The 17,497-nt window shown below is 47.7% G+C and overlaps 1 protein-coding gene and 1 long non-coding RNA gene across 3 annotated transcripts in view; one reads left to right on the top strand and one right to left on the bottom strand.

Annotated features, from left to right (window-relative positions):
• LOC141574642 (uncharacterized) overlaps positions 1–7,579 on the top strand; it is a 37,037-nt gene extending 29,458 nt beyond the window's left edge. For both annotated transcript variants that reach the window (XR_012501574.1, XR_012501573.1), the window contains 2 exons: positions 5,045–7,218; positions 7,378–7,579. This is a non-coding gene — a long non-coding RNA (uncharacterized LOC141574642). The remainder of the gene's footprint in view (positions 1–5,044; positions 7,219–7,377) is intronic.
• STK10 (serine/threonine kinase 10) overlaps positions 1–17,497 on the bottom strand; it is a 106,270-nt gene that overhangs the window by 6,487 nt on the left and 82,286 nt on the right. The window contains exons 13-17 of the mRNA XM_074350289.1: positions 8,974–9,066; positions 6,513–6,642; positions 4,464–4,588; positions 3,242–3,430; positions 2,616–2,741 (exon numbers count right to left, since the gene is read on the bottom strand). Coding sequence (XP_074206390.1) covers positions 2,616–2,741; positions 3,242–3,430; positions 4,464–4,588; positions 6,513–6,642; positions 8,974–9,066 — 663 coding nt within the window. The remainder of the gene's footprint in view (positions 1–2,615; positions 2,742–3,241; positions 3,431–4,463; positions 4,589–6,512; positions 6,643–8,973; positions 9,067–17,497) is intronic.

The following is a 17,497-nucleotide window of genomic DNA, read 5'->3' as shown; positions in this document are numbered from 1 at the left end:
AGTTCTTACCGTGTAGTGGGATCTGCAGCAATTTTGCAACTTTCTCACTTCTGCTTTTTTGCGTTGTTTGAATTTTTCAACATGAACGTATATGTTATTTTAACAATAAAACTATTAACAATAAATTTGTGCCCTAATCCCACCACACAGAGGCAACCACTAAAAATATTAGATGTACGCCCTGTCAGTCTCTGTCCTGTATATATAATTCTGAGACCTGCCTCCCTTGCCTCTTAACATTGTAATATAAACATTTCTATAAAGAATTAACTTTTTATAATCATTTTTAATGCCTACAAAATATCCCACAATATGGATTTATAAAACTTACACATTCTCCTATTTTTGGCCACTTAGGTTGCTCTTAATTTTTTTTTTTTTTTTTTTTTTTTTTTTTTTTTTTTTTGTGAGTAAAGGTAGATTTATTCAAAGAGATACATTGAAAGGCAAGAGAAAGGTCACGGGGTGTGGGGGTTGGGTGCTCAGATTAAAAGTAGCTACACACTCCATAGACAGAGTGCAGGCCATCTCCAAATGCGGGGAGAGAGAGAGAGGCCAGTTTTCACTGTTCTGAATAGCATTGTGTTAAACATCTGTGCTATGGACTGAATTGTCTCCCCCAGATTCATATGTTGAAGCCCTCATCCCCAGTGTGATGGTATTTGGAGATGCGGGGCCTTTGGGGAGATAATTTAGGGTTAGATGAGGTCAAGAGAGTAGGGCCCTCCTGATGGGATTAGTGCCCTTATATAGGAGGGGACACCAGAGAGCTTGCTCCCTCCCTCTCTCTCCATCTCCCTTCCTTTTCTCCCGTTTCCCTCATCCTTTTCTCCCCCCACCCCTTTCCCTCCCACCCTCTCTCCCTGAGAGGACACAGCCAGAAGGCATCCATCTGCAAGCCAGGGAGAGAGGCTTCACCAGCTGGTAAAGCTGATTTTGGACTCCCAGGCTCCAAAACTGTAAGAAAATAAACTTCAGTTGTGTAAGCCACCCAGCTGTGGTGTGTTGTTTTGGCAGCGTAAGCTAAGATAATCTGCAAGTATCAGTATTTATTTATATAAATTATATGCATAAGTTTCTGCATCACATACCATTTCCTCAGGAGAGATCTGTGACAGGGGATAGGGGCCGTGGGCCTGACCGGAGCTCTGCCAACCTCACCGCTTTCTCTCTGAGGTAAGTTATCTGCCTCAGAAAACTTACCTGGAATCTCTCACAGGCAGACGTGACCATACATTCCTCACAGGGAATCAATTTTGTGGTGTACAAGGAGTTTAAAAGCAAGGGGGAAAGGGCCTTTATCCAGATACCTTGACCCCACTGGATGGGAAGGGTAGACCCCCTGGGGGGATTTTTATTTGGGGTTTCAAGCTCAAGGGTTTTAGGAGTTTAGGAATCGGTTTAGGTGGGAATAATACCAATAGCAGCCCTGAGAACCTCTGACCTGCCCCGAGCTGGGCGCCCAGCACTCTGCCTGGGTTTTCTCAGCTCATCCTCACAGGAACCCCATGAAGCAGGACTGGGAAAAAGATAACAGAAGATGATTGGCTACAATTCACACAGCAACAACCAGCAGAACCCCTACCCAACAGGCTTCAACACCTGTAATGTTTCCTTCACACCTCCCTGCCTTTCCAGAAATTGCCAGAGGGATCCAGTAGCCTAAACAATTTCCCAAGGTCACAGAGGTTTGTGGCCATCCCTCAGGTAGTAATGCCTCACTCCACCACAAGGGGGCTCCAAGTACCAGCCCCTGGGCGGGGGGCCCCTCAGGGTGAGGCTGAGTCCGGAGTGGAGCATTGCGGCTCTCCCTAGGGAAAGGGGGTCACGAAGGGGCTTGGCAACCCCAGGATACCTTTTCCTGGCCTTCGTGGGAAAGTTTTGAGCTTGTCACCATTAAGGATGATGGTAGCCGTAGGTTTTTGTAGATGTTCTTTATCAAGCTGAGGAAATTCCCCCCTATTCCTAGTTTACGTAAGAGTGTTTATCATGAGCAGGTGCTGGCTTTGGTCCAATGCTTTTTCTGTATCTATCACTAGTATGATCATGTGATTTTTCTTCCTTCGCCTGCTGGTATCATGGATTACATTATTGGTTTTTGCATATTACACGAGCCCTGGGATAAATCCCACTAGGTCATGGTATGTAGTTATCTTTATACATTTTTGGATTCTATTTGCTAACATTTTGTTGAGGATTTGTGCTTTGGTGTTCATGAGAGTTACTGTTCTGTAACTTTCCTTCTCATAATGTCTTTGTCTGGTTTTGGTATTAGGGGAATTGGGACACCTCTTCCCAGGACACAATGATGACGAGAAATCCAGCGGCATGCCGACTGCCGGGCCCCAGGCATGGCACTTGCAGCTCCGTCATCACATGTACAAAGCCTCACTCCAGTTCTGCAAAATAGGAATTATCACCCACGCACACACACCCATTTTATAGACATGGGAACTGTGGCTTGGGAGGGCGACATGATTTGGCCAGCATCGCACAGAACAGCAGGACTGAATCCATTCCACCCCGAGTTTGTCTGATGAGACTCCCCTGTCTGGGGGCTCTTTGGGCCCCCAGAGAGCTGGCTGCCCGGGGGCAACTGAGAAAAAGTGCGGCACCTGCAGCTGCTGCAGCTCGTTCATGTTGCTCTCGCACTGGGCCACCATGTCCCGCGTCTGGTTCTCATGTTTCTGCTGCTGCTGCAGCCGCTCTGACTTCTGTCTCTTCTCCTCCTGCTGGGAGAACTGCAACGGAGAACAGAGGCGTCCCTCAGGGGGGCCAGAGGGTGGCCTGCCTCAGCCCTGTCCCAGGAGGACCCCACCTGCGGGGCTGATTTGTTCACGACCGCTGCACCTCTCAGGCTGTGCCCCCTGCTCGAAGTCCTCCCCCTGAGCTGAGACCCAGTCCCTGCCCTCAAAGAGCCCCCAGGCTAGTGGGGACATGACCCTGTGCTGTGGCACGTGCTAGGAGTCACAGGAGCCCAGGGCCACAGACTCCATGTCCCCGAGCCACGGGGGTGACTTGTGAGTGGGGTCTCAGTGGATGAGAGGAAGCTGCAGGACAGATCCCCCGGGGTGTGAAAGGGAGTGACGCACGAGACAGCAACGCCAGGCTCCCTCCCCACCTGTCCTGTCCACCACAGGGGGATTCAGCGCCAGGCTTATGAGGTTTTCATTCCATTCCTCGACCCTGTGCTGCATCTTACGTTTTATATCCCACCCGCCACGTAAGGCTCAGGCCCCACCTGCTTGATCTTCTCGCGCTGCTCGGCGGCGCTGCCCGCCCCGTTGATGTGGAGGCTCTTCTTGTACATGGCCATGCGCGTCTTGCCCTCGCTCCTCTGAATCTTGGGCAGCCGCGCCTTCTCCTGCTGCTGCCGCACCTTCAGCTGCTCCAGCATGCGCTGGTTGTAGCGCTGCATCTGCTCGCGCTCCTGGGGGGGTGGGGGGGAGACGCCCAGCCAGGGCCAAGGTCAGCTGCGCTCCAGGCACCTGAGTGTGGTCAGAGGCCAAGGCTGCCACACGCAGCCCAGGAGCCCAGGACCCACGTGGTCCAGGACGTGCAGCGGAGCAAGGCTTGTGTCATTTTACTTCTACTCTTCAATAACATTTTCTGTTCTCATTTCAAAAAATTACTGTTAATAACGTTTTGGATTCTTACCTTCTAAATACCTTCTCATCTAATCAATGGTAGCATGTCATCCTGAGCTAGTGTCTCAAAGCAAAACGTACAATAATAGGATAGTTCATCGTTATTAATGACATATACCAGTTCGTATTTTTTAAAGTCTTGATAAATTTGAATTTTTTCCCTCCCCTAACACCTGTTTGTATTTCAGAACTCAGCACAGGCAGCCCCTCCCCCAGGAGGCCTCCCCTGACTTCCTAGCCAGGTTGGGCACCTTTCTTCCATGCCCCACAGCCTTGTGCTGACGTCCATCATTGCACCTGGGTTAGGAGATGTCATAACCCACACCAGATGTGCAGCCAGAGCTTGGTTTATCTGTCTCTGTCCCCACTAAGGCGACTGAACCAAGCCAGTCACACAGAAGATGGTGCTCTGGCCACACAGAGCAGGGGCCCTTGTCCTGTCTGAGGAGATTGGGGAAGGCTTCCTTCCTGGCAGAGGTGGTATTTAAGTTGAGACCTAGAATTATTCTGAGGGAACGCATGGGAAACAAAGTGAAAATGGAGAGACAGGACCAAACAAGGAAGGGAAAAAGGCAAAAGAGTCATACATCAGATGTCGGAGTCAGTGAGGGAGCTGCCTGGGCCGTCTGCCCCACCGGATGGTTTTCCCTATTCCTGGTCCCTTGACCTGAGGCAGGACATCCCTCAAGAACTTCTTGAGCCTTGCTGTGGCCAACGTGGCTCCCCTCGGGAGCAAGTGACGCCCCACCTCAAGGCAGCCTCACAGCGCCCCCCAGTGGCAGCCCCCCCCCCCCCCCGGCCAGCTAGGAGCCTCACCTTCTCGTGTTTGCGCACCAGCTCGTGCCGCTGGAGGAAGTACTGGTCTTTGAGCTGCTGCTTCACCAGCTGATGCCTCTCCTGCAGCTGATGCTCCTCCATCTCCCACAGCGCAGCCTCCCGGTCTGCGGAGGACAGGCTACCTGGTGAGGTGCTGATGGCCGGACCCCAACCGGGCCCTCCCCACTCCGCCCCGAGCCAGATCTCCTCACACTGTAGCTGATAACTGTGCCACCTCATAAGACTGTTGGCTCAGCCAACTCCCAGAAACGTCCTTAAAACCTAAGGGATGACAGCTTCCAGCAGCACAGTATAGCGGGAAGTGTTTGGAGTCAGGAGCTAGAGAAACCGGAGACCAAGGATAGAACCCAGCTGCGTCACTGGGATTTGGGATGGGCAAAAAAAAAAAAATTGTCTCCAGGCCTCATCTTCCACCTCTGCCAAATGGGCACAACCATACCACAGAGGGAGACATGTCCTTGGAAGACACTTATGCCTGCTTACCTAATGGGCAAATGGGAAGGGCTCACATGGTAACCCCACGAGGAAGACAGGACAGCCTCTTGTCACTATTTCCATAGGTGAGACTCTCTGCCTCCCATCTATACGTGACTGAAACAGTATCTGGCATTTTATTCCTGGAAGTCTATTAACTGACCCTGTGCTCAGGGCAGAGAACTGGCGTCAGATGGAGAACCCCACGTCCTGTAAGACAGAGCTGGTCATACTCAGCCCACTGCGAACGTTCAGTTTGTTTCACCGCTCTTCTGTTCCCATGAAAGCTGGCATCTACCCACAGACTATTGCAACAGTGATTTGGCTTCCAAACCAAAATCAGAACCACCGTCCCACAAGTAGGATGGTTCTTAGAGACCATCTCATGACAAAAGGAATCAAGGGCTTTCCTGAAACATCCGTGGCTCTATTCGGAATGTCAGAATACAAGGACCCCATTTTGCTTGGTCCACACCAACACAGAGGGGTCGATGCCGTCCGGCTGCACTGGCCATCAGAGTCCTGGCGCAGCCCCTGTCATGTAAGTGAGCCAGAGGCAGCCCTGTATGTCGGTCCTGTGTTTACGTCTTCACCGCAGACAGGGCCCATTAGCTCTAAAGCCCACAGGCTCCAAACTGAGATTTTCACTCATGCAATTATTTTAAATGTAGTTCAAACAACAGACTTCTAGCCATTTGGAGCCTGCTTGCTTTGCATACCCCTATAAAACTGCTCCCAACATCTGCTAGCCGTAGATAAGATAGCTTGGGGGCTCTAAACAGACCCCAAGCCCTGCGCCGGAGCTCTCCACCTCAGCATCCCCCGCTGAGCTCCCCAATGCTGAGTGACATCATCCAGATGCATAAGCCTCCCCCATCCCCTTCCTCCCCAGGGGTGGTGGCCCACACTTGTCTCTGGAAGATCTCATGCTGGGAGACTTGCCAGCAGACAAACCTGCCCCAAAACGCCACCGCACCAGGGTAGTTACGAGCTTGGCTTCAAGGTAAGGTCTGCATTCAGGGTCCACTCTACCGCTCATGAACTCTGCAACCTGGCCGAAGAGTCGTCACTCTCCAGGCCTCCCTTTCCTCATCTATAAAAACGGGGCCAGTAGCGGGGCCTGCCTTGGGTTAAGGAGAGGGTTCAATGAGGTTAAGCTAGGAGATTAAGGCACAGGGCCTGGCAGAGGAGTCTCTCAATGGGAGATGGCTGTTACCAAGGGGCTCTCCGTACCGCCCCCGCCTCCACGACCCTGTTAACCCAGCTCACTTATTTACTATTTCCACCCACTCTGTATCGCCTCCTTTTCTCTTTCTCCCCTTGACATCTGCAATAACGTCACATAGTGTCGGTGAGAACTGGTATCTTTGCCTCAGTCCTGACCTCAGGGGGGTCTTCCTCACGTTTCACCATGCAGGCTGCGGTCTGCTTCTCCGGTGGAGAAGACCTAACAGTTGTTTCTTGCCCGGGGCTGGGATGTCCATTCATGGCGACAACACGGGCCAACATGGCGCCAGGCGCCCCATCCCCACCCCCCCGCTGCCGGGCACCCACCTCGAAGGAGCTCCTGCTTCTTAGAGAGGCACTCGCGCTCCTTGTCGCAGATCTCCCGCCTGTTGTCCGCGGTGATCCTCTTCATCGCCAGCTCCAGGTCCTCCTTCTGCTTGGCTAGGAAGTCCCGGTCCTGTTGTTACATATTTAAACTTTTCGGTGTGTTTATGGTATGGTGGCTACTACATCATTGAGATATTTACAGGTAAAAAGACAGGATGTCTGGACTCCAAAATAACACAGTGGTGTGGGGGAGTGAGTGGCCCGGAGCTGAGAATTACGGAGGTCAAGTGAGGGGTACATGGAGGTTCATTATACTGTTATACCTACTTCTGCTTATGTTTTTAATTTTCCATAATAAAAAGTAAAAACAATAAAACTTAAGAAATTTTAGGAAACATGTAAGAAATTAAAAATTCCTACTAACCTTACCACCCGAGGCTAGCAACTGGTTTTGGTGTACCCATGTAAATGTATCTACCTCTGTTGTTGTTTCACAAAAATCATCTTAAAAGGCTTGAAGAGATACCTGTACACCCACATTCATGGCAGCATTATTCACAACAGCCAAGGGATTGGAAACAAGTGTCCACAGACAGATGAATGGATAAACAAAACACGGCGTATACATACAATGAAGTATTATTCAGCCTTTGAAAGGAAGGAAATTCCGCTACATGCTACAGCATGGATGAATCTTGAGGACATGGTAAGTGAAATAAACCAGACCCAGAGGGACAAATACTGTCTGATTCCACTTACATGAGGGCAAATCTGTAGACAAAGTGGAATGGCGGTGGACTGGGACTGGGGGGGGGGGCATCCTGGGGAGTTACTGTTTAACGGGTACAGTTTCCGTGTTTGCCAGATGAGTAGTCCTGGGGCTGGATGGTGGCGATGGAGTACACGAAGATATGAAGGTATTTAGTACCACTGAACGGTACACGTCAAAACGGGGAAGATGCCACATCTTACGTCAATTTTACCACTGTTTTAAAAAATTATTAAAAAGACCTTTCCATGTCATAATGTAATCTTCTATCAAAAATAAATTTTAATGGCTGCAAATATTTCATGGTATAACTGTACCCTAAATTATTTACCCAATATATAAGATTGTTTACAGATTTTCTTTTAGATATTGCTGCTTCTCACATTCTGGTAGCTAAACGTCCGTGAACCTCTGTGATGCTTAATCTTCAAGATTAGTCCTGGAAGCAGGAAATCTAGGCCAAAGGATGTGCACATTTTTGAGGCTTTTTGATGCAGTTGCCAGATTGGACTCTTAAAGGGCCAATCTCCTCTCCCTCTGTGGGGATGAGGGTCTGTCTCCCTGACCCTCCCCAGCCCTGGGAAGTATGATGATGTCCTGCAGTTAGACTCAGCTGGAGGTCCTGGACCCCACTATTAACTGCAATGTGAAGGAGAGCCTCTGTGAAGGGGAAAACGAACAGCACCTACCCTAGTAAGCCATGAATGCTAAAACAGGCAACACACAAACATTTGTAAGTGCAGACTCCAGCTTTCTCTGCATTTGGGGGCAGAGGAAGTGGGACAAAATGAGAGTGTGGCCCGACAAGAAGTGCAAAGAAGGATGGTGAGGTTGGGGAAGGGGGGACTGAGTCTAGGTGGGAGAGGCTGGCAGGAACCAGACCTACAGGACCTTGTAAGACCATGAGGAGGCTGGTCTGGCCTTATGGACAAAGTGGGAGCTACTGAAGGTTTTAAAGGCACGGGGCTGTTGGGGGAGGGTGACATGGTCAGACTTAGAATTCCTACCAATCATACCTGCTAGTGTGAGAGAGAGAACTGCAAGGGAGCCAAAGAGGAAGCAAGGAGCCTCGCTGGGATGCTGCGGTAGCAGTCCAGGCAAAAGGCAATGACTAGGAAGGTCTCAGAGATGTTGACAAGCTGATGGATCCAGAGATAGTTTGGAGATAAACACAAAAGCCAAGCTTCAAGAGGTGATGAAGGACTGGAGGGAAACGAGATGTCAGGAATGACAAGGCTTCTGGCCGGGCAACACAGTGGAGCATGGTAACCCCTCAGAACACGAGATCTGGACCAGGTCTGGGAGATCTGGGTTGGATGTCTTTGAGATTCCAAAAGATGCCACGTGGGCAGATGGATGTTCTGGGTTGGTCAAAGAGATGTGATGTACAAAAGACCACAGAACAAGGCAGGAGGCACTGAAGGCTTTGGGAGAGGTGGATGTACAGGTCTGCGGTGTCCAGAGATGGGAGAGCTTACTTCCAGCTGGGAGCAAGGGCCATCGAGGAAGACTGCGTCGGGGAGATGACAACAGGGGTGCTAACTGGGATGGTCTGGATTTAGGTATTCAGAATAAGAGGTGAGTATCCGAGGGTAAGGAGTGGCCACAAAGAGGGGCTCGGGTCGCCATCCAGGGTCTCAAAGCTGGGACTCCCCAACCCCTCTACTCCCCAACTGAGAGGCAGGGACTCACGAGAAGCTGCTTCTTCTGTGTGTGCTCCTCCATCTTCTGCTTCATGCTCTCTTTCCGCTGCTGCCTGGGGAGCTTCTCCACCTCGTTCTTCACCTGCACCAGAGACAGCAGAGAATAGCTGGGGGCGGGGTGCCTCCTCATGCTTCCCAAGAAATAAGCCTTCAGTCCCAGAACTCCTGGGCCAGGGAGACTGAAGACGAGGCTCAGCTTTCCAGGCACCAGCCCCAGCTCTGCCCTCCACTGCCCTGACAGATACCACCTGTCTGCCGCTGGCTCTGGTTTCTAGACTCCCCTGGAACACAGGTGCTGTGTTTGCAGTGTGGTATCCATCCTCTTCCTTTTGATGACGGCCCCTCAGTTTCCTTTAGGGCAGTGTTTCTCAACCTCTTTTAAAATTGTCTCCTCAGAATCCCTTTTAGACATTTTTTCCTCTAATTACCCACCACCTTGAAATATTAATACCACAGATATACTGTCAATCTTTTAAACCATTATAAGATCTAAGATGTTTTTAACTCGTTCCAGGTGACATCATCCCAGTTGACAATACACGTAGGCAGCCCCAGTTCAACCCCTGGCATTTAGGTGTGGCTGATGCTCCCAACCCCGTTGGACTCTAGTCTGGGCAGGTGACCCAGGCTGTCAGTCAGCACATTCCATGCCTTGGCAACAAGGGCTGGTTCAGAGATGAGCATGTGACCTCACTGGGCTAAGGAGAGCCTCAGGACGTTTACCGGAACTATGGGGACAGCCGGTCTCTGTCCCTTGGGGTTGCTGAGCTGGGAGGATGTAGGCCATGGGGGGCCACCCTGGAGGGGTCTGCCTGAGACAGTCAACACAGGGAAGCAATGTTAAGAGATGAGGAAGGATTCCTGGCAACACTTCTGCCCTCCTGGTCAGAGGCCTGCGGTGTTCTCAAGCCAGCTGGGACCAGGTTTCCGTCTTTTATAACAGAAGAAGAAGATGTCCATGACATTTCTCTGCAAGGAAGCTAGAGTTCCTGAGACCATTTTCTCTGAATAACCCATACCTTTAGGTACCTTCATAGGAACCTGACACCCCAAAACATGTGCTCACTAACAGGGCTCTTAGGAGCAGCCAGTGAGGGGAAAATACTGTCCATGATCAGAAGAGCGCCTTCCAGGAGAATTCTACTTCTGGCACGGCGGGGTAAGCCAGGACAGCCGCGCTTTCCTGATGACTGCAATGAAAAACTCTGAATAAAATACAAAAAGCAATGATCTGAGGACTCTGAGAAGTAAATAAATTCAGGTGACCACGAAAGGGAGTCAGAACTTCTGGAAGGGGGCTGGTACCGGGAGTGAGTTTCCTTTTTTTTTTTCTTTCCCCTTTTGCTCTCCTGGCTTTACCCCAGTCCTAGACAGTGATGCAGTGATAAGGTAACTAAAACTGTAAGAAACTTCACATTCCTGGCCAGAGAACCAGGCAGCAGTCAATAAAATTAATAAACCTTTAGTCAGATTGACAGAAGAAAGAGGGAGAGGAGAAGGGGGAAGAAGAGGATACTACAGGACAAGTTACCAGTATGAAGGGTGAAAGCAATCACTACAGATCCTACGTTCATTAAAAGGATACTCAGGGATACTATGAACAGCTTTATGTCAACAAATTCAGCCACTCAGGTGAAACAGGCAAATTCCTTGTTTTCCACAGCGGCGGCACCAATTTGCATTCCCTCCAACAGTGTACAAGGGTTCCCTTTTCTCCACATCCTTGCCAACATTTGTTATTTGTGTTCTTTTTGATAATGGCCATCCTGACAGGTGTGAGGTGATGTCTCACTGTGATTCTGATTTGCATTTCCCTGATATTAGTGATGTTGAGCAAATTCTCACGTTCCTACTGGCCATCTGCATTCCCTCTTTTGGAAAAATGTCTGTTCAGTTCTTCTGTCCATATTTTAAATGGGTTGTTTGCTTGCTTTTTAACTGAGTACAGCTGATTTAAAATGTTGTATTAGTTTCTGGTGTACAGCATGGAGGATCTCGGAGGGCATTATGCTCAGTGAAATAAGTCAGACAGAGAAAGACAAATACTGTAAGATATCACTTACTTGTGAATCTAAAAACATACAACAAACTCGTGAATGTAACAGAAAAGAACAGACTCACAGATGTAGAGAAGGAACTAGTGGTTACCAGTGAGGAGAGGGAAAGGGGAGGAGCAAGGGGGAAGGGGGAGGGGCAAGAGGGAGGGGGAGGGGCAAGAGGGAAGGGGGAGGGGCAAGAGGGAGGGGGAGGATTAAGAGGTGCAAACTATCAGGTATAAAATAAGCTACAAGGATGTACTGTACACCATGGGGAATGGAACCAATATTTTATAATAACTATTAATGGAGCATAACCTTTAAACATTGTGAATCACTGTATTGTATACCCATAACATATAATATTGTACATCAACTATACTTCAATTTAAACGAGATGATATTGTAAAATAAATACATACATAAAGTTTAAAAAATGTAAAAGAAAAAACAAACTACCGAAGCTCATTCAAGAAGAAACAGATAAAACCAGAGCAACGTTATAAGGAAACCACAGACCAATAGCCTTTTCATTAATACAGACTCAAAAGTCCTCACTAAAATATTAGCAAATTCATTCCAGTTCTACATAAAAAGGAAAATATATAATGACCAAGTGGGCTTTATCCCAGGAATGTAAAGCCTGTTCAGTATTTGAAAGTCAAGCAGTATAACTCCTAATATCAACAGGCTAAAGAAAAAGACCTCTCTGATCACATCCACTGATAGAAGAAAACCATTTCACAGAACTCCACATCCATTCATGAAGAGATCTATTCGCAACCTAGGAATACAAGGGAACTTCCTTAACCAGAAAGGGGGCACCTGCAAAAAATCCCAATGCCATCTGAACTATGAAATACTAAATATTTTCCCCTTAAGACTGGGAACAAGGCAAGGATGTCCACTCTGCTGTTCCTACTCAACAGCCCACTAGAGGTCCTTGCCAGCAAGATAAACCAAGAGAAACACAGATTAAAGAGGAAGAAATAGAACTGTTTACAGACAGATTGTCTACGTAGAAAATCCTAAGAAATCTTTTTTTTTTTAAGTATTAGAACTGACAGGTGAGTTTAGTGAAGTCAGTATAGAAGATTGATGTACCAGTGTTTCTCTATGCTCTAGCACTGACGCTAGAAATTGACATTAAAAAAATTGTACTTTGTACAACAGCACCAAAATACATAAGTGTAAATTTAACCAAATACATGCTGAATCTGTATGCTGAAAACTATAAACACTAAGGAAAGATGTCAAAGGAGACCTAAATAAACGGAGATATACATTGTGTTCATGGAAAGGAAGGCTCAATATTGTTCAAATTCCATTCTCTCTAAACTGATCCATAGATTCAACCCCGTCTCAATAAAAAAAATCCCAGCAGACATTTTTACAGGAGTCAAAAAGCTGATTCTAAGTTACATATGGATAAGCAAAGGAACTAAGATAGCCAAAACAATTTTGAAAAAAAGGAACAAAGCTGTAGGACTCACGCTACCCAATTTCAGACTCACTACAAAAATACATTTATCAAGACACTGCAGAATCGGTGAAAGACAGTTACATCAGTGGAACAGCAAAGAAAGTCCAGTTATAGACACACACATATATACATGGTCAACTGATTTTGCACAAAGATGCAAAGGCAAATATGAGTGGAGAAAGGATAGTCTTTTTGTGCTAGAAAATTGGACATCCATAGGCAAAAACAATTAATAATAGTGAAACTCACCCATATGTTACACATCTGATGTGAAACCTAAAACTGTAAAACATCTAACATTGCCAGATGTCACCTGGGGAGCAAAAGAGTCCTTGGTTGAGAAGTCACTGTAAATAATCTCAAAAATCGCATTTGTGCCACTTCAGCTTCCCCATCAGAGGGCTGCCTTGGATATACGGTGCATAACCATAATTTAGCATCTGTCTGGTGTTTGTCCAAATGCCACTGACCGCCCCATTCAAGGTGTCATGCAACTGAAAGGACCCATTAGCTTAGAACTGTGCTTTTCAAGCTTGATGATGTGGTTTTCCGGGACAGAAGATGAGAAGCCGCAGTTTAGGAAAGGGTCTGGAGATTTTTGCTAAAGGTGCTAAAAACAGTAATAGGTGTTAACACCATTGACAATGGAGGGAGGAGGCAAAAGAACATTAAGAGCAGAGTCACACAGGGCTACTTGGCAAAGGGGCACCCGGACCTACTTGTTAGTAACCCCTGAGGACAGGGTACCAGCGTGGGACCCGTACCACACTGGCTGAGGTCTATAAAGAAAGGCTCTCTACTGGATGTCAGGGATCCTGCTTTCTGGTCCAGCGGCACATCTTTGGAACAGTCCCTAGACTTGTTAGCTTCCCATTTTCTCACTGGAAAAAAAAAAAAACTACTTGTTTTTTAACTAAAATTTCCAGGATCCTCCCAGGAATATAATTCTGTTACAGAGCTCCAAACTATTTAAGACACAGCTAAATTTTGTTTAATGAATTTTGCCCAGGAAGGCAGGGAAACAGTTCTGGAAAGATTTCCTTCAAGACTGACTGAGTTTGTTTTCAAATGTAGGTGATCTAAGAAGTAAGTTACAATTAACTGAGTTTTTCATGGATGCTAAATGTGCTGTGTGTATAGGAACCGAGAAACAGACCATCAATTCCATTCCCACAGGATACATTTATTACACTTGCATATTTAGACACACAGCATTGGATTTAATCACTCGAAACAATAATGAAAAATAAAGATTCCCCCATTCGACTAGCTTACTAGTAATGATTTTTCCTATATGCAAACTTCCTAAGTGCAGGAAGGTCATTAGCATGATAAATGTTTCACACCAACTGCTGTAACCAAGAAAGAGGCCTCGTGAGGCATCTCAAGTTTTACTCTGTTATTTTTGTACGTTTTCCATGCCTGAGTTCCGTGGATCGTAGGGAAGTGCACAGCATGAACCCTTCCTTGCTCTGAACTGGTTTTTTAAAAAGTCCACGTGGACCTGTGTATGGTCTCCTGCTCCGGCACCCGCATGTAGATTTCTCAGACGCAGCACTGGGCCGCCTCGTGCATCCGTGGGTAGTTCAGAGCCAGCTTACCTGGGGGCCTTTCCCATTCCCACCTTGGTCCTTCACCCCTGCTGGTGCATCCTAACCACCAGTCCGACGGCAGTGGGCAGGGAGCCTCTACCCAAACTTCCCATTCCCACCTGAGCAGCCTGCAGCGCTCACAGGGGTGACCTTTGCCATCCGAGAAGGTCTCGGGACTGTGGAGTAAGCAGTGGAGGACATGAATTATGGGACATCTGGGGTCCCATGAAGCAAAGCCTTCCGCTGGCCCCCACCAGCAGGAATCCCTAGACCTGACTTTGGAAATTGACAATGTGGTGGTAAGAACAAGCGAAAAGGCCACCATGCAGCCGGGGCTTACTAGCTGCCAGGTGCTCTGCATGCACTGTCATCTGGTCCACATCTAGGACAACCTTTTTCATGAGTGACCCTGTCATTAACCTGCTTTCACAGAGAAGGAGACAGGCTTGGTGAGTTTAAGCCGCTTGCCTGAGTTCGGAGTCAGGATTCAAACTCGAGGCTCCATACAACCACTTCAGCATAATGCCATCCTAGAGAAGAACTTGCTTCTCTCTACAATTTGAAGAGACCATCTTCATCCTTTACTCTCTCTAATAAATACACAGTATGTTCTCAAACTTCTTATAACCGTGGACGTTTCCGTACTGGCAGCCTCTAACGACAATGGCAAGTCTGAGGACAGGGGCTGTGTGTGATTTGCTCATCACCTCCTCATACAGGAGCTCTAAAAATATATAGTGACTAATCAAGTAACAAAACCCCAGCAATCAGCTCTGGGAACCAGCAGCAAGCACAAGCCAACCCTTTGCCCGGCTCCACCGTGAAGCAGATTAAAGACAGCAGCTCTGGGTTCAATCAGCAGGGCAGAGTCTGCGCAGCAAGAATGCCTCATGGGAGGGACAGTGACAGGGCCATGGTCTTACCAAACAGCAGAAGCCAAAAGCACAAAGAGGTCAAGTCTTTTCTTTCCATGAAAACTTTCTGAAGAAAAACACCCAGGGAAGAAGAAAATGTTAAACACTGAATCTGAGCGGAAGCCCAAGTACCAGATCCCACGCACCTCCTCAGAGCTCACTGGCAGGCTTGAAAACGCTCCTGGAACCCTGCCAACACCAAGAACGTTCAGCGGCTCAACCCTGTTAAAGGTCAGCGCATACAAAGGGCAAGGAGCTCTGTGGTGTCCTCTCACGCCTCCCCTATCCCAGGCACCTCCTCTGTAGCCTCCTCTTTTCCCACTCTTATAATCCCTACAGCTCCTTCCCCACCCACACATACAAAGGGTGTGCGTACGTGATGGGGTGAGGAGCCAAGAGGAAACTGGCATCTACTGGCTATTTATTCTGGGGCCGACACTGGATACGTCTCATTTAATGCTCAAAATATCTGCGTGAGGGATGTATTGTTAACAGCAATGAATGAAAGAGCAAACTCTTGCCTATGACTCACCTCCTTCCGTGATTTGGCCCCTCTCCACCTGCCTGATGTCACCTCGCACTAATCTCCCCCTAGCTTCCTAAACTCCTACCAACCTGATCATTTTTCAGCTCTTTGCACACTCCAAGCTCTTTCCTACACCTCAGGGCCTTTGCATATGCTGTTTCACCCTCTTGGAAGCATCTTTCTGGTCTCAGCCTAAATGTCACATGCTGAGAGGCCTTCCCAGCCCCCTCTAAAGCAGATCTCTCCATATCTTCTCTAGTTCACCAGCCTATCTGCTCTCACAGCACGTATGGAATGGCCAAGTGTTTCACCTATTTGATGTTGTACTTTTGCCTCTGGCTTCCCTGGCAATTAATGACTCCTTGAGTGTAGGGACCCTATCTGTTTTGTTCATTATAGTATCCCTGGCATCTCGAACAGTGCCACACACGTACTCAATACAACGGTAACCAAATAACTCTCATTTGACAGAAGGCAGCAGGACTCAGGCAAGTACAGGCAGACCTTGAAAATATTGGAGACTCGGTTCTAGACCACCACAATAAGGCAGGTATTGAAATAAACCCAGTCGTATGAATTTCTTGGTTTACCAATGCATAGAAAAAGTTACGTTCGCACTATACTGTAATCTATTACGTTTGCAACAGTATTATGTCTAAAAGAAAATTGTGTATCACTTAATCTTAAAATATTTTATTGCTAAAAAATGCTGATCATCATCTGAGACTCCAGCGAGTTGTAATCTTTTTGTAAAAGTAACATCAAAGATCATGGATCACAGATCACCATAACATATGTAATGATAAAATCTGAAATAATGCAAGCATTACCAGAATGTGACGTAGAGATAAGAAGTGAGGCAATGCTGTTGGAAAAAATGGCACAGAAAGACTTGCTGGACGCAGGGTTGCTGCAAACCTTCAATTTGTTAAAAAAAAAAAAAAAAAAAAAAAAAAAAACCACCAATATCTGGGAAGAGCAATAAGGCAAAGTGCAATAAAACAAGGTCCGCCTGCAGCTTGTGCAAAGCCCAGCAGTTTGCTCTGGGCCACAGAGCCAAGACGGAGCCACGCCTGCCTCCCAAGCCTGTGCTCCCGGCCCTGGTGCTGGGGATGTCTCTCTGTTCTCTCTGCTCCCCGCCCCGCCCCACCCCACGTACTTCAGCCGCTGGCCCATTTCTCAGCAGGAGGTTCAAAACCAGGGTAAGTCGAGGCACTCGCCTCAGGCACAAAAGAGAACGCCAGAAAACTAACCAAGATAAATACAATTTTAAAAACTCAAAATTCATGCCGGGGGAAGGGTATAGCTCAAGTGGTAGAGCACATGCTTAATTAAGAAGGTCCTGGGCTCGATCCCCAGTACCTCCTCTAAAAACAAATAAATAAACAAACCTAACTAACCGCCACCCCCCCCACCAAAAACAAACAAATAAAAACTAAAAAAAAAAAAAAAAAAAAAAAAAACTCATGCCAAAAAAATCATTAACAAAACCATCAAAACGTTAAATACAGACAAGACTAAGCCCTGTATTTGCAGGACTCGGCCTCATGGCCTCACACCAACCCTGGCCCTGTTATCCTGCCTCTAAATAGCTGACATTCTGTTCATCATGAATATTTTACACTAATTTGTATTTTAAAACATTGCATTAGAATATTATTTATCTTGACCATGGAGTTTGGGGCACCTCCTTAAATTTTGTGTCCGAGGGACATTGTCTTACCCCAGCCCTGGCCCTGATCAGCCAGCCCGTGGCCCTGGCTCCCACAGGCAGCCACCTGAGGCCCCTTGGACACACCAAATGTCATGTCCATCACAGAGTAAAGCCTGGGAGCTGGGGTCTGAGGGCCCCCAGCACCGTGGACCCCCCTTAGAGACTGTTCACCCACTGCACCCATCTGGAGACTGGGAACATCTAGATTGGTCCATCTGTCCCAGGGCTCTCCCCTCCTTCCTCCTGAG

This window comes from Camelus bactrianus, chromosome 22 (genome assembly GCF_048773025.1).
Source record: "Camelus bactrianus isolate YW-2024 breed Bactrian camel chromosome 22, ASM4877302v1, whole genome shotgun sequence".
Classification (NCBI taxonomy): domain Eukaryota; kingdom Metazoa; phylum Chordata; class Mammalia; order Artiodactyla; family Camelidae; genus Camelus; species Camelus bactrianus.
The sequence above is the reverse complement of the archived record's forward strand: the minus strand, read 5'-3'. Positions and strand labels throughout refer to the sequence as shown.